The sequence below is a fragment of the Callospermophilus lateralis genome, chromosome 1 (assembly GCF_048772815.1).
Source record: "Callospermophilus lateralis isolate mCalLat2 chromosome 1, mCalLat2.hap1, whole genome shotgun sequence".
Classification (NCBI taxonomy): Eukaryota; Metazoa; Chordata; class Mammalia; order Rodentia; family Sciuridae; genus Callospermophilus; species Callospermophilus lateralis.
Genome location: NC_135305.1, coordinates 191680829 through 191697999, shown reverse-complemented (window position 1 = coordinate 191697999; position 17171 = coordinate 191680829). Strand labels below are relative to the sequence as shown.

Below are 17171 nucleotides of genomic sequence, written 5' to 3'. Positions count from 1 at the left end.
AAAAAAAAAAATCAAGCAGAGAAAAGGGAACAGAGGTTGTTCTGTATATACTAATTATGGTTTTATGGGAAGATATTGCTTTGTATCAGAGACCAAACCACATTCTTCAATATAAATTATACTCACTTTGAGAATAATAGTATAGTCATAAATGACTGATGCCTTAAAAAGCTTTAGGAGATATTCCTGCTCCCACCTCTCTCTTTTCTTTCTCTGTCTTATGCTTTTTCATTGTTGCTTCTTTTTTGTGTGTGCATGGTACTGTGGATTGAACATAGAGGAACTCTACTACTAAGCCACCTCACCAGCTGTTTTTTTTTTTTTTTTTTTTTTTTTGAGACAGCGTCTTGCTAAATTGTCAGGCTGGCTTGAACATGTGATCCTCTTACCTTAGTCTACTGAGTAGCTGAGATTACAAGCATGCACCATCATGCCTGCACCATCATTTCTTTTTCTTTAAGGTTGTTCATCTTCCTTCCTTCCTTCCTTCCTCCCTCCCTCCCTTCCTTCCTTCCTTTATTACAGGGGATTGAACTCAAGGGGCACTAAACCACTGAGCCACATCCCCAGCTCTTTTTTAAATATTTTACTTAGAGGATCTCCCTGACATGTTTAGGGCCTTGCTAAATTGCTGAGGCTGGTTTTGAACTCACAATCCTCCTGCCTCAATCTCCTGAGCTGCTGGGATTACAGGCATGTGACATCATGTCCAGCTGTTCCACTTTATTTAGCAAGGCATTAAAATGGAATGATAGAAAGTTCTACATGATAGAAACTAAAACCTGTTATTTCTGTGAGCATTAGCTTCTTTGTCAGTAAAATGGGGATGCAACTTTGTCTTAGTCAATTTTGTGTTGGTATTACATAATAACACAGACTGGGTAATTTATAAAGAAATTTATTCTTTCACATTTCTAGAGGCTGGGAAGTTTAACATCCAAGGGTTACATCTGGTGAGAGTCTTCTTCCTGTGGCTTCCCGTTTCTGAAAGCAGAAGGGCAGAAGAGCATGTATGAGAGAGAAACAGAATTTGCAGCCTCAAGCCCTTTTATAATCATCACTAATCCACCCTTGAAGGTGGAGCCCTTATGAGCTAAACACCTTTCCTTAGGCTCCACCTCTCAACATGGTAGCATTTGGGATTAAGTTTCCAAAATATGCTTTCTGGAGACACATTCAAACCAGAGCAAACATATTTTGTGGTATTGTGAGGATTAGAGATGAAACATGCTTGCAAAATGTCACAGTCCCTAATTGTAGGCCTTTAAATATACCTTTAAATGGTAGCTAGTACTAATAGAAGCATAACTACTTTTTGTACAGTTAGTGAACAATATATGACAGCCTAACTGTAAGTCTCTGGGAAATTTAGAACAAAAGAGATCTAGGACCCAAACCAGCAATGGGTCATCCAATAAACTTAGTTAACTATTGATGACAAAGGGCTTTACTAATTATCTTGTTAGAGATGGACATGATGTGAGGTCCAGATCCTCTGGTATGCATATTTGTTTTCTTCTGTAACTGGATTCAGCTCTTCTCAACTAAAACTTTTATTATCTTTATTTAACTAAAAAAGAAGAGAACCCTGTTAACAATGACAATAATAAGCATGCTATGTGGCAAGCACATTCATGATAGATAGTCACTTAATTCTTCAATGACGCTGTGTGGAAGTTTCCTTGATCATCTCCAAGTACAGATATGGGTAACTTGAGAGGTGCCCTATGGGGAGGACTCAAGAGTGCGGGAGCTGTAGTCTTGCACTTGAGCAGGGAAAACACATGGCTAAGTGTACCCTTCCTTCACAGACACAGAGTTGGAGTTTATGCCTACAGTACAGACAGAAAAAAAATTTGCAGGAGTCGTGAAGACCCCTAAGTTCCTTGAATGGGAAGGGGAGGGGGCTCCACTTTCCGCCTTCCGGGAAAACATGTGGTCAGAACCAGGGGAGGTAGTGACCCCCACCCCACTTCCGAATGTCAGGGGAGCTTCCGACCCGAAAAACTAGTTAGACTCTAGGCCTCGGTCAATTAAGTTTTTACAAAGAGGGGCGGGGCCTGGGGGGGGGCGGTGTGCGTGTGTGTGTGTGTGTGGGGGGGGGGGTGTTGGGGGGGGTGCGGATCCCTGCGAGCCTCCGATTGGCTAAGACAAATGTCCATCTGTCTCACCCCCGCCCCACCTCCGGGTGGCCTCCCGGCGGGGCCGGCGGGCGCGCAGAGCAGGCTGGCCGTGCCAAACTGGCAGGGGGCGTGCCGCGGGGGCGTGCCGGGGCGTCCCGGGCGCCGAGCGCGTCACGGCCTCCGGCCCCGCCCCCAGCCCGACGCGCTACCTCCTCCTCCTCGCTCCGTCCGGCGCTCGCTCAGTTCTAGCTCCACGTTCCGCGCCGTGGCCTCACTCCCCTGCGCTAGCCACCCCGCGGCCGCCGCGCGGATACACGCGCCTTGCGGCTTCCTAGCCCAGCGCCCGGCTCTCCCTGAGCGCGCCTCGCGCACGGACGCACGTTCGTTCCCTCTCGCGCGCCGGGGATTCGGCAGCGGCTGCGGCTGGCGGAGCGCGCGGGGCAGCACTGTAGCGGCCGCCGCGAGCTGGCGGGCCGGCCATGGAGGCGGATGGGGCCGGCGAACAGATGAGACCGCTACTCACCCGGGTAACAAGCAGGGTGAGGGCGCCGCGGGCGGCGGGGCTCCCCAGCGGGGGCAGGGTGCTGAGCGAGGCAGACAAAGGCGGGGGTGCGGCAAGCGTCGCGGTACGGCCACTTGGTCCCGGGCCCCTCCGACTCCCGGCGGCTGGCGCGCCTCGCCATCCCCTTTGTGTGGCCGCCCGGGGCGCGGGTGCGAGGGGGCGGGCGGCGGCGCCTGGGAGGCCCAGTCGGGGCGGCGGGCTGCGCGCCACCGGCATCCTCGCTGCGGGCATCCTACGCCCGGTTCCAGCGAGACCCAGCCACCCGCGGGGCCCGCAGTGACCGCGACCACTCCATCCTTTCTCTCCGCACGCTCATCTCCCCTATTTTCCGGTGTTCTCTCTAGTCTGGGTCGCGGTTCAGGTTGCTTTGGCGCTGGAGTTCAGATTAGCCCCTGGAAAACCCATCTTTTCCTAAGGAGGACCCCTACTTCACCTGTCTCTTGTCCCAGGCAGTGGGAAAAACTGGTGTGAATCTTTCCTCCTTTTTCTGAGCTTCCCCACCCGGTCCATGGTGTGCTTTGTTCGGTGAGTTCTCTGGCCGCGTGGACAAGTCGTCTTCCTTCGCGGCCAAGGCTTCTTTTCCCTGTTGACTGCCAGGTCTGCCTCCTCCTCTTCTGGCAAGAATTGGAGGAGTATCCTCCTGTCGCAGGCCAAGTAGAAAGAGAAGGGTGACAGTGTTCCGAGCCCCTTGTGCTGCTCCGCTTCATGAGCCTGGGAAAATCGCGTGTCCCAGTGAGGCTGGCTTTGAATTTAGGGCTAGAGGAAAGTGGGGGCGAATTTCCAAAAGGTTATACCTCTCATTGGGATGATGGACTAGTGGCCCATCCTCAAGAAACAGACTCACTTCCTGCTTTTAAGTGGAGCACATGTGCCCCCACGGTTGTGATTCTCTTCTCTTCCTAGTTAGTGACTCAAAAGACATGTTAGAAATTTTCCTGCTTCCAATTACTTTGACCAGCCAAGGAGGGAAAGTTGCAGGAAAAATTTTCCAGTCTTTCACAACTAACAGGAAAATCGCTTTTCACGTGTTTTTATTTGAGTTTTCCTTAAACCTGTCTCCTCCCTCCTTTAATTTTAAGATTATTGTCAAGGCCTGGGGAAGGAGTCATTCGTTATTTCAGAATGTTCATATTTCTAAATGTAGTGGAAAACTGTTTCCAGACAGGGAAGTCATATAGCAGTGGTTGTTGGGAAGATCCTTCCCGTTGATAGTAATGGAAAAGTGGAAGCTCCTATGGAATTTTCTGTAATTCTTTCTGTAGTCTTTGAATAAACTGTTGTATAGCACCTTTTCTAAAGGTGTGTATCAAATACACTGTTGCATGTTGTTAGCTTTATTATTTGCATCTGAGTTTTTATAAAGCTGGACAGAAATTCATGTGTTCTCACATATTACCTGCTTAGCAGAAGCAGCATGTAAGACCGTTGCCCTCCAAATCATTCATTCATTCAATGTAAACCAGTTATTTAGGACCTATTCTGTAGTGTCCAACAAAACAGAACCAGCTTCTTCTCTCTCATAGAAGTTATATTCAAGGGAGGTGTGTGTGTGTGTGTGTGTGTGTGTGTATGTGTATGTGTGGTTTGTGTATGCAGCAAATGGCAAAGGAATTCTCAATAGCTGTTGATGTTGTGGCAGAGAGGAGAGTTGGAAGATGTACCTCTTAAATCTTGTGGAAAGTAAGACTTGGCTATAGTGATCTATACAAATCAATAATGGAATTCAAATATAGCAAGCTATCAGCCTAAACATGGAACAGAGGAACAAGAAACAGTATGATTTGAAAACTGGAGAGGAATATTGGTATGCTGGCGCACAATCAGTAATCCAAACAACTAGAAAGGCTGAGGCAGGAGGATCCCAAGTTCAAGGACATCCTTGGCAACTTAGCAAGATCCTGGCTCCTTATAAAAAAAGGACTGGTTAAGTAGCTCAATGGTAAAGTGCTCCTGGTTTCTATCCCCAGTACCAACAAACAAACAAAACAAAAACACAACTTTAATCTTTCCTTACTCATTTTTTCCTGGTAAATGAAAGTCATCAGTGACATTATGTTATTTGTCAGTCATAACTTAACTCATAGACTGCTTAGCATAGCTAAAAAATAGGAATAAATTTATATTAATAAAAAGTCATCTTTGTAATTATGCAAAGAATTTGAATAAATTGATGGCAGTTTATATTACTCAAAGTGGAGCCCATCTGTTCCATAATTTAGGCTCTAAGGTTTCTTCTGCATTCTTTGGTTTCACTCATGGCAATGGGGAAGAAAGGCATTTATCTTACAAACATGCAAGTTTTGTTTGCTTTGGTAGAAAACTCATCATTGTAGCTGTCACAATTGATGACAGTCTTATTTTCTAGTACAGGTTAAATTCTGTTATAATAGATAACTATTTAAAAGATTGCTAAGTTTTAGCAAATAATCTTTCTTTTAAGGTGTACATGATTTAATGTAATTCTGTTACCACTGAAATTTTGGGACTGTACCATGGAATTTGTTGTTATTTCTTTCATTTTGTGGATATTAAGTATCTCATGGGTGCCAGATGCTAGGGAAATAAACAAGATAGGAAAGGTCCTGCCTTCAATGAATTTATTTTGGCATTTGGAGTGAACATAGTGATAGCATTTACATGTCATTTATAAGTACCAGTTAAAACATTTCTCGAGTTTATTAGAAATACTTAAAGTCATTAGAATAGATGAAAGATATTAACTCAGTTTGGATTTATTGGTGATGGCTAAAATGAAAGGTTTATGTGTACCTGCAAGTAAGCATTTTCTTTGGGATACTGGTTGATAGTTCTAGAGATATGGCACCCCAGGCATTACTGTAATCATTATTACCTTTTTGCATTATTCTTGGTATATTTGGGCCACAGTTCATGGAGTTGTAGGAAAGGGAGAGACAACAAATCTGTCATCTCTCCAAATGAAACTGCAGAACAGTTAAGTTGGATTGAAGAATTGTTTTGTCAGGTAATTGGAACTGGGAGTTAGACAGGTTTTCTTTCAAGAGAGCTTAAGGTATATTTTAGTTTTTTTACACCAAACTCCTGTTAGTTGAGTAGGTTAAAATTGAAAGCCAAAATAATCTGGCAGTGGAGGAAACTGGTATATTATTTTAGTGGTATGTGGTGTGCTAACCAATATATTCTAAAACCTTGGTAGTTATACTTGTCAACATCCGGTAAAGGGTTGTTTTTCTTCCTCTTTCCCTCCCCTTTCTTATTGTGTCTTACCACAAATATCTTGAAGTAGATCAGATCTGCAGCTGACAAAATGGGTCATTTTTATAAAGGAGCATTCAGGTGTTTCATGAGGTGAATGTTACTGGTTAGTCATGGATCAATGTCATTTTGATTATGATTTTTTTTTTTTTTTTGGTATTGGGGATTGAACCCAGAGATGCTTAACCACTGAGCAACATCCCCAGTCCTTTATACATTTTATTTTGAGCCAGAGGCTAGCTAAGTTGCTTAGGGCCTCCCTGAGTTGCTGAGGCTGGCTTTGAACTTGGGATCCAGCTGCCTCAGCCTCCCACGCCACTGGGATTACAGGCATGCGCCACCATGCCAAGCATCATTTTGACTTATATTGTAGTTTCCTCTTGGTGATTATGGTTGCTTCAGCAGATCCTATTTTTTTTGTTCATGCACTATTTTCAGTTTTGCGATGAGCATGTATGATAATAAAGTCATTCCGACGTTCTAGTTTACATGGAAATTTGCCTCCTTTTTTTTTTGCACATTTTGTTGAGTTTTTACAATTTGAGAACATTGAGGATTACTTGTAATTATGCATGTGGTAAACCACCAAAGAGTCTATGGTTGATATTGTGTTAGAGGTCTAGTAGTGTTGCCTTTAACATTCTTCTGGAAGGCCGAGGGCTAGCTGACTAGGATAGAGCCATGTTGACTGAATTAATGATTCTTTTCTTCCATGGACTACATATCTTCAAATGACTGCTATGAGAGTGGCCAAGTACTTCCTTCAGTACTTGAGAGTAGGAAAATGATGTTGGTTATGATACAGATTTGCGTGTTTTCTTTTTTTTTTTGTATTGGGGATTGAACCCATAGGTGCTCTACCGCTGAGCCACATACCCAGCCTTTTTTGTTGTTGTTGTTGTTAACCTTTTATTTTGTGACAGAGTTTGGCGAAATTGCTTAGGCTGGACTTGAACTTGTAATCCTCCTGCCTTAAACTCCTAAATTGCTGGGATTACAGGCATGTGTTACCATGTCCGGCAAGATTTGTATTCTATCATGCATATTTTAAATTTAATTTTGAGACAGGGTCTCACTGAATTGCCCAGTCTGGCCTAGAACTTGAGATCCTCCTGCTTGAGTTTTTACAATTTGAGAACATTGTAAAATCAGTGAGACCCCGTCTCAACCCACCCTATTTGCTGTGAGTGGGTGGAGCTTGGTTAGGTGGAGGGAGAAAGTTGTGTCAGGGAGTGCAGAAAAGGAGAGGTGAATTGGAGAGTATGAATTCTATGGATGCCTTCTTTAGGCACTGCAAGGTAGCATGAAGCTTGATGAGAGGGGCCTGGGTTGAGTTTCAGCTCTCACTGGCCTTCTTCTTGTACTACAGTCAAGACCAGATGTGAGTTGTAATCATGCCTGGGATTTCTTTGATTTTATTTGAAACTCCCAGTTTTTTTTTTTTTTTTTTTTGTTTTTTTTTCCTTATTGCGTCTGGGCATTCATATTGCCACCTTCAATTCAATTTTGTTGTTCTGTGCTGGGGATTGAAAATTTTTAATTTTATTTTACAGTGCTGGGGATTGAACTGAGATCCTTGCACATGCTAGGCAAGCATTGAGTTACATCTCCAGCCCTTTTTGTTTTATTTTGAGACAGGGTCTTGCTAAGTTGCTAAGGCTAGCCTTGAACTTGTGACCTCCTGCCATATCCTCCCTAGTAACAAGATTAAGTAGTACACCAACATGCAGGGCTGCCACATTAAAATTTGTAGCAGTATTTTTTAGAGGGTAGGTGGTTACTGAGGCTCTAACCCAGGAGCCCTTCCCCACTGAGCTACATACCCCAATCCTTTTTATTTTGAGACAGGGTCTCCCTAAGTTGCTGAGGTTGGCCTTGAACTTGCAGTCCTCCTGTCTTAGCCTCCCAAGTCGCTGGGATCACAGGTGTGCACAAGATTATTTTTGTAGTAGCTGCTGTTGTTGAATATAAAATATATTGCGCTCCCAAAAAAATTTTTGAAGTTGGGCATGGTGGTGAGAATGGTGCCCAGCTACTAGGCAAGCTGAGGCAGGAGGACTGCTTGAGCTCAGGCATTCAGGGCCAACCTGTGCAACATGGTGAGGTCCTGAGTCAAAAAAAAAAAAAAAAAAAAAAAAAAAAAATCCTTATTTTCATATTGTCTAGAATGAATTAAAAGTCAATTTTCTTCAGCCTGTAAAAATCTTAATTTATTTGAAATATGAGGTATCTCGTAAAAATTAGACTACAATCCCTTATAACAGTTCTTATAGATTTTTTTTGCTTGATGATTAATTGTTAAATATGATCATTGTGAGTATGCTTTGCTTTGTACCACAGTAAGTCTTATAATGAATTCTATTTTTTCATTAACTTTGCATGAGAAGTGCTCTGGATTGTATCCTTGTATTTGGAGTGTTAATGGTGCCATAGATAATATGGCACCGTCTAGTTAAAATTCCTTTTAAAAAATAGATGACCTTGAATTCTGTGGATGGGCCTCAAGGGTCCATGAATCCCCAGAAACTGAAAAATTTTCTGTTTGTGTGCATTCTTTCTGCAAGAGGGCCAAATAGATTTACATTCAGTTTTGAAGAGGTTTATAATCCAAAAAAACAGCTAAAGAATGTAATTTTCTATTTTTGTACTGTGGATTTTATCCCAGGGGCACTTAACCACATCCCCACCCCTTTTTATATATTAGTTAGAGACAGGGTCTTGCTAAGTTGCTGAGGGCCTTACTGAGTTTCTGAGGGTGGCTTTGAACTTGCAATACTCCTGCCTCAGCGTCACAAGCTGCTGGGATTACAGGCGTGTGCCACTGCACCCAGCTACTTTATATTTTTTAATTTGAGACATGGTCTCATTAAGTTGCTTAGGGTCATGCTGAATTGCTGAGAATTGCCTTCAACTTGTGATTCTCCTGCCTCAGCCCCTTGAGTTGCTGGGATTATAGGCATGCCACCACCTGACTTAAAGAATGTATTCTAAAGACTAACTCAGTTTGGCTTCATGTCTTTTTAAAAAGTTCATAGTTTTATATTTTACTGAAATAGTTGTCACTAGTGATTCATTGACCTCACATTTCATTAGTTTGTTTCACAGAATACTAACTAGATCTATAGGTGATTCTGCTAAAAATCTGTTTTGTAGCCAAATAAATGTGGGGTATGTCACAATACATAATAGTATATTAAAGGCTCCGAGAAATCCTATAATGAACATAACATATTGATTAACTTTTTTTTATTATTGGTTGTTCAAAACATTACATAGTTCTTGACATATCATATTTCATACATTTGATTCAAGTGGGTTATGAACTCCCATTTTTACCCTGTATACAGATTGCAGAATCACGTCGGTTACACATCCACATTTTTACCTAGTGCCATACTAGTGACTGTTGTATTCTGCTACCTCTCCTGTCCTCTACTATCCTCCTTCCCCTCCCCTCCCCTCCCCTCCCCTCCCCTCCCATCTTCTCTCTCTACCCCCCATATTGATTAACTTGGAAAAGAGAATGCAACCATGTGAGTTAGTATTTCTGGGTGGTTCTTAGAAAATATGTAAAACAGTAGTCATTAATATGTTGTATTGTTAGGGGTCTAAGAAAGCAACTCCTATGTTACTGACTAAATCTATTTGAAGATTCAGTTTTTTCTCTATAATTAGAACTCATTTTGTTACAGTATAAATTTGAAAAATTTATCACTTAAGGTGCTTTGGGAGCAACCTGATAGAGCACTGGTTAAATGAATATGGTCTGTTCACATTATGTGATACTATAGCTTGTGAAGAATGAGGATGTACTGTTATGGAGGATGCTGAACTGATAACAACAACAAAAAAAAGCAAGATGTGAGTTTGTATTATACACTTCTTTTCTCTAATGGGAACATAAGTATGTATTTGTATTTTTTAGTATTTGTGTCAATACACTAGGGAGATAATAGGGAACTAAAATGTTGCCATAAAGGGTTCATGAGAGTAGGGATTGAGACAAGAGTGGGAGCAAAGCTTTATTGTACACTATTTTCAGTTTTGAGCCATGAAAATGTTAGCTATTAAGTAAAATAGGATAATTTCTTACATTGTTTTATGCTGTGGGTTGGCATACCAACTACTCCACAAAAAGATATACGGATGACTGTTAATATGTTCTAATGTATATTATCTACCTAATTTTTCATGTTATCCAAGTTATCCCATAAATACTAAGGTCGTTAATACATACCCGTTAGTAAAATCACATGATATTTGTCTAACTAAATTATATAGTGAATGCACGAGTCCCTTGGAAATGTTGAGTTTGTATGTTACTGATGTCCTGATCCTCCTCACTTTCAACACTTTCCTATCCAGGGGTTTGTTTAGATTAGTGACATATAAAGGGAAGGCAGGATGTGGGAAGAGACTGGGGTGGTGTTGTTACAAATGCGGTCCCTCAGTATAAGGAAATAGCTGCTTGGTTATTCTCAGACTTTTTTCAACCTAGAGTTTTCCTTTGTGGTCTTTGTACTTCTTTTTGATCATGAATGTACCCATATTATTTTTATTGGCTGAAATTACTATGGCCCATTTTTATGGGGAACCATTCACATGGTTGTCCTGTTTTTGCTCCAAAGGTACCCCTGGAGTTGAGTTCATGGGAATGGTTGTGGGAAGACATCATTGAAATCATACATTCTTTATGATGTTATGTAGACACCATGTGTAATGTCCATCATTTCAAAGATGTTAGAAATAAGCCCTAGATGTAGTTTCTATTTAGCCAATTTTTAGAAGCCAATATTTGGGGGAAATATTAGATGATTTCCCCCCACTTCTTGAAATACCTCAGTTAAATTCAATTTACAGCCTCTTGGGGAAACTTTTTTTTTTTTGAGATCAGGTCTTGCTATATTACTCAGATTGGTCTAGAACTACTGATTCTCCTGCCTCAGACTCCTGAATAGTTGGGATTATGATTGTGGTTCACTGTGTCCTGCATTTACAGGGTCTTTGATGAAATAGTTAACCCTACCACACTCCTTTTCTCATTCCATACTGGGCGGGAGGAATGTCATATTTCTCTTATTGATGCAGAACTTAATCTAGGATTTATGGTTTTGTTCTTTGCTGCAGTGTAAGACAGTGGAGAACAGGTAACTAACTTTTTAGAGAAAGCCAGCTCTGAGCCATGCATTTTATTAGGTATCTCAGGTAGACAATTATCATCCCTATGTTACAAATGTGAATGCACCAACAGAGGCATTTTCTGAAAATTTCCCCCCTTACGGTCAGTGCCAAACCACTGTTGTCCCCTGGCCTTCCATTTCTCCTTAGTGTGGACTAATCGAGGATCCCTATTTGTCAGTATCAAATATTTAACCATATTAGATAATTTTACTAGTATGATACTAGAAAGCTCTGTTTGCCTCAGTTAATTCGAAGCTTACTATAGGTGTTTCTCTCTATATTTAAAAGTGTTTATTACTGTAAATTTTGTGAATTAAGTTGCTAATATTACATTTAATAGCTGAGTGAAAATTTCCTGTCTTGCCTCCAGATTCCCTCAGGACTGGTTATAAAACTTTTTTGGGTCATTGCTTAATTCTCAGGAAAAAATAATACTTGTTCAGTGAATGAATGTTAGGATGGTATCATAGACTCATTAATTGTTTAATCAACTAAAAATAAGTTAAAGGTTTAATTTTAATCATTGAGAAAAATATCTTACTTTACTTGATAGAACTGCTTGTAGAAGAAAATCTTCATTGCCTTCATTCCATTGAGCTGGGAGTATTGAGTAAATAGTGAATTTGCAATTTGGATCTATTCCAAATAAGTTTTCTTTTATTTATTTTTTTGGTGCTGTGCTAGGGTTGAACCCAGAGCCTCAAGCATGTTATGCAAGCATTCTACCAGTGAGCTGTATCCCTAGTCCCCAGTGTAAGAGTGTTTAACTTTTTTTTTGGGGGGGGGTGTACTCATAATTGAACCCAGGGGCACTTTACCACTGAGATACATCCCAGCCCTTTTTTATATTTTATTTTGAGACAAGGTCTCATTAAGTTGCTTAGGGCCTTGTTCAGTTGGCTGAAACTGGCCTCAAACTTGTGATCCTTCTGCCTTAGTCTCCCACGACCTTGGGATTATGCTCCAGCTAATATATATATATAATTTTTTTAAACCAAGATTTTAGGCAAGTGAGTGTTGAGTACCAGTAAAATGAAAATTTTATGAAATATATTTATAAGTTTTTAGATACATTTAATTAGGTTGTTAGAAAACTATTTCTGTATAAATCCTTATATAATTTTTGCTTTATGTGAAGCAGTGACTTCTTATTTTTCTTTTAGTTATACATGGCAGTAGAATCCATTTAACCATGCCTTTTTTAAAATTATTTATTTATTTATTTATGATGCTGAGGATGGAACTTAGTGTCCCATATGTGCTAGACAAGCACCCTATCACTGAGCCACAACCCTAGCCCTAGCAGTGACTTTTAATGTACATAATTATAATGACAAAAAGAGGGATTTGAAGTCCCAGATCAGTTATCAGCTACTATATTGAAATTGTGCTATAGTATTATTTAGAATTATTATATAATGGAACTTTCTTTTTTCTCATGCGTTTAAGTCATGTGATTTTAGGTTTGTGGGCCCTTATTCTTCTTGGAGTCTGCTCCCTAATTTCCCTGTCCATGTGTGTTTGTACAGGTGCTAGAACTAGCCAAATGTACTGACTAGTAGGCTCTGTTCTATAATATTGAGTACTTATTTTTGTGCTGTGGATAATAGTTCCCAAATGACCTTATAACTTGTCCACAAGGAGCTTCCTTATCCATTTTTACACTGCCATTAGCAGCGTCCTCAGGATAAATTTCTGTTATGAGTTTTTGTTTCCGAACAAATTGGTCTTCCTTTTGTTAGCAAAGCATTAAGGATTCATTCAAACTAAAAGTTGGCCTTCATTTGGTCTTTCATTTTATTTTGTTAAGTTATTTTTGGTTAGTAATGGGAGAGTCAATGACCACACAAACCCAGACCCTTATTTTCAAGGCAGGGTAAAATCTGGAGGTAGCACAGCTTAGGTGTACAAAGCCCATGTTGGGTTTCAAAGATACCTGAGTTCCTTACCTCCACTCTGCCACCAGGTGGCCTTGCGCTGCTGACATCTTTAACCTCACTTTTCTCATCTGTACAATGAGAATTATTTTACTTAATCTCTTTAGATTTTTTTCCAGTGATCAGGGAAAATAATGTGTATCAAATGCTGTATGTCTCTCTTGGAACTTGATATTAATAATCATCCTGTGCTCTTACATTCTAAAGGACATTAAGCAACATTCTAAAGGAATTAGTGTACAGATTAATTGAGGAAATACAGAATAGAAAGTCCTAACTATTTTTAAACCTTGGTGTTGGAATATTCTTTGGAAAGCTGTGTGAGTATGAATTAGAAATTGGTTTATTGCTTTAAGCATTTCTTTCTTTTTTCTTTTCTTTTTTTTTTTTTTTTTTTTTGTGGTACTAGGAATTGAACCTAGGGCTTTGCTCATACTAGGCAAAGTATTCTACCACTGAACTTACTCTGCCTTTAAGCATCAGATGTTAAAGAATATCATTACAATTTGATAAATAGTTTAGAAGCCTAAAACATAATATAGTTATTTTCCTTTAAAATATTTAAAATGTGATGTCTTTCCTTTTGAAAATACAACGTACTATAACTAGCTTTAGGCTGTTTTAAACAATTTATCTGTTTTAACTATTTTTCTCTTCATTGAATGTATCTGTTATAGATTTGTTATAGATAAGTCAAACCATATAGTTATTAAGTGAGGATGGGAGAAGGGTTATCTATTTGCTCCCCTACATACCCTCTGGACACAATATTTACTTCCTCAGACTGCCTTCTGAGTCTAGGCTTTCTGATATCTGAGATTGCTAGAGAGCTTAATTCTGTTGATGAGATCTTACTGGACCTTTTTAAATACCGTTGAGCCTTCAAAATTAGTGTACAGGGTATTGCAGGACAGAAGAGCTTAGCAGAGTGCTTGGCAGAGTAGGCATAAGATAGTTCCTTGTTGTTCTGTTGAGGAATGATCATGATAAATTATACTTTGGAAAAGGTTCATAGTTTCATCTTATTTGTGAGTCGCATTTTTTACATCATTGGTTTAATTTTTTTTTTTTATACTGGAGATTAAATCTAGGTGCACTTAACACTGAGTCACATCCCCAGCCCTTTTAATTTTTTTTTTTTTTGGTTTTGTTTTGAGAAAGGGTCTAAATTGCTTAGGGCCTTACTAAGTTGCTGAGGCTGGCCTTGAACTTGGGATCCTCCTGACTCAGCCTGCTGAGTCTCTGGGATTATAGGTGTGCACCACCATTCCTGGTCATTGGTTCAATTTTTATATGTTAACTTATTTCACTACCATCTGCTAATGGCACTGACTTAGCAATAAATTGCTTTAAAAGCTTATGTAATGAATATTGGATGTATTAGCCTTAAGGGATTATTTTATATGCCAGTGCTTTTCTATTATGATTGTGAACTTCAAATAGGAGTTATTTGAGATTGTATTTTGCTGGTGGTGAGTTTTAGGTGATTAGAGATGGCTGCTTCTCTCCACATCTACAGTAAATAGAATAATCTGAGTAGAGGAGTAAATTTGTTCATTGAGAAAATTTTTATAAAAAATAATAACATTTTCAGCTTTATGTATGTAGTCCTAGGAATTGAACCCAGGGCTACTTTGCTACTGAGTTACATCCCAGTCCTTTTTTGTTTTTTGAATTTATTTTTTTACTTGTGGATGGACACAATATCTTTATTTTATTTATTTATTTTTATGTGGTGCTGAGGATGGACCCCAGTGCCTCACACATGGTAAGCATGCTACCACTGAGCCATAGCCACAGCCCCTCCCCAGTCCTTTTTAGTTTTTAGTTTGAACTAGGGTCTTGCTAAATTGCTGAGGCCTCTAACTTGTGATCCTCCTGCCTTAGCCTCCCACGTTGCTGGGATTACAGGTTTGTGCCATTGCATCTGGCTCCTTTAAGAGGTTTTCAAGTGTAAATAGTATGTTTGAGCTTTTGATAACTGTGAGAGAAGTTTTCAATGGAACCTAGTATTAGGACGGTGTATGTATTTCTCACTTCCTCTGTTCACTCCTGATCATGGATGTCAACATCTGATTCTCAGTCTTTTGTAGATTTGCCAGGCTAAGGCCTGTTACTATCTTGGGTTATTTAAGAGTGCTTGTGAGTGATCTACCTTATTTACCATCACATCCTTTCAGTTTGTTGATTTTTCTCACCTCTTAGGACATTTTCATTCTGTACTGTCATGGTTTTATCTCCTGGGAATGCCTTCTCTATCCCTGTTCCTAAATTTAGATATCCAGGTCTCACTACACTCTACTTTTCTCCTTCATCCCTCTTTCTCTACTATTACCATAATCCTGTTTCTTAGAACCTATTTAGATAGGACTGCGCCCTTATTTTTCCTGTCTGCTGCCTCCACTTTCTTTCTTGTCTAGCTCAGAATCCATAGTCCTTATCTTCTGTCTTTCTTTTGTTATTTGAGGTCAGTAATTATTGTGCTTATCTGTATTCAACATTTTACTAAGTCCCTAATCCTTAATAATTAGGTTTGTGAGGGAGGATTGCTCAAAATAGCTGAAAAAATTAAGTCATACATAGTGTCATAGATTGACTCTTTAAATTCATGTTTTTATCTGGCCACAACACAAACATGGTTACTCCTGTGTTTTTCTAATCTCCTGTTTTCTACATTAAATGTTTCTGCTCTTTTCAGGCTGCTTCCCTTTACTCCTCAATCCTGGTAAATATTTCACCTACTTCAGTATTTTGCCTGCTTTAGAATCAGGAGAAACTCAGAAAGGTTCTCCACCACTGTCCTGGATACCTTAGCCTATCTTCAACAGAACTTATCAAACCTTTCCTTCCTTTTGCATTTCCTTCCTTGGTGAATAAAACCACTACTCACTTGGTTGCTCAGTGGTTGAAATGTGAGCAGCATCCTTGATTTTTTTCTCTCCCTTCATCCAAACTCCAAATCCAGTATATGCAGCATCCTAACCATGTTGAGTCAGTCTGCCTCTCTTCACGTCCTTTGACCATATACGTTAGGCCTAATTTTCTTGCTCTTTTTCCTGAAATACTGCAGTAACTTTCTCCTTGGCCTCCAGCTTCCACACATAATTACCTACAGCGTTGCCTTGCAGAAACACAGTGCTGCGTGTCATTCCCCCGTCTGCAGTCCATTGCTCTCGGGATGAGCCTGCACTGTCTCCCTTCTCTACCTCTTTCTGTTGTACTGTTTTTCCCTCCTGTTCTACATTGCAGTTATACCCAACTTATTTTACTAGTTATTTGAACATACTGGACTTTTTCTCATTTCTGGAATACTGTGTTCTTGGTACTTGATAAATATTGTTGGATGACTGAGTAAATAAGAGAGTAAATGTAAGTGTCTTGTAGAAGGCTAGTTTAAAAAAATCACTGAACTATATAAATATATCTCAACACACAAATATGCAAATGATTCAAGTAGTAATAAATTGCACTTAAATGTTTTGTCTAATTGAAGAATTGGCTGATAATGCAAAAACAACATGGATATTTAAAATAATGCATATTATAATTTTAGTAACACAGTTGTATAAATTAACTAGGAAAACATTTGTATTGAGTAAGCCTGTGACTTTGACGCTAACTGGGTACTGTGGCATTCACCTTGTAATCACCTGGTGTGTGTGGGGGGTGGGGGGTGGGATTGGTGCTAAATCTTTATATTCAGATTTTGATTATATTTCACAGCTGTATATTCTTCTTCTCTCCATGTTGCTGGGAGTTACACATGAAAGGCAAGTGACAATAGTGTCCTGTCTGTGATTGGATTGATGTTTTTTTTTTTTTTTTTCCTTTCTTGATACCGAAGATTTGAAGACACAGTTCTTCAAATTAGGGCAAATAAAAGTTATACTTGGCTAGGTATGGTGATGTGTGCCTCTAATTCCATCAACTTGGAAGGCCGAGGCAGGAAGATCCCAAGTTTGAGGCTAGCCTCAGCAACTTTGCAAGACGCTTAGTAATTCAGTAGTACCTGATCCAAAATAAAGGAAGGAAGGAAGGAAGGAATGAAGGAAGGCAGACTGGAACTGTAGCTCAGTTGTAAAGCACCTAGGTTTAGTTCCCAGTAAATGCGTCCCCCCAACCCCCAAAGAAGCT

At 39.9% G+C, this 17171-nt stretch overlaps 1 protein-coding gene across 1 annotated transcript in view; it reads left to right on the top strand.

Moving 5' to 3' along the window:
- Positions 1 to 2593: 2593 nt before the first annotated feature.
- Positions 2594 to 17171, top strand: part of Slc4a7 (solute carrier family 4 member 7) — a 93975-nt gene continuing 79397 nt past the window's right edge. Inside the window, exon 1 of the mRNA XM_076842995.1 lies at positions 2594 to 2650. Within this exon, the coding sequence (XP_076699110.1) occupies positions 2603 to 2650 (48 nt within the window). The 5' untranslated portion in view covers positions 2594 to 2602. The remainder of the gene's footprint in view (positions 2651 to 17171) is intronic.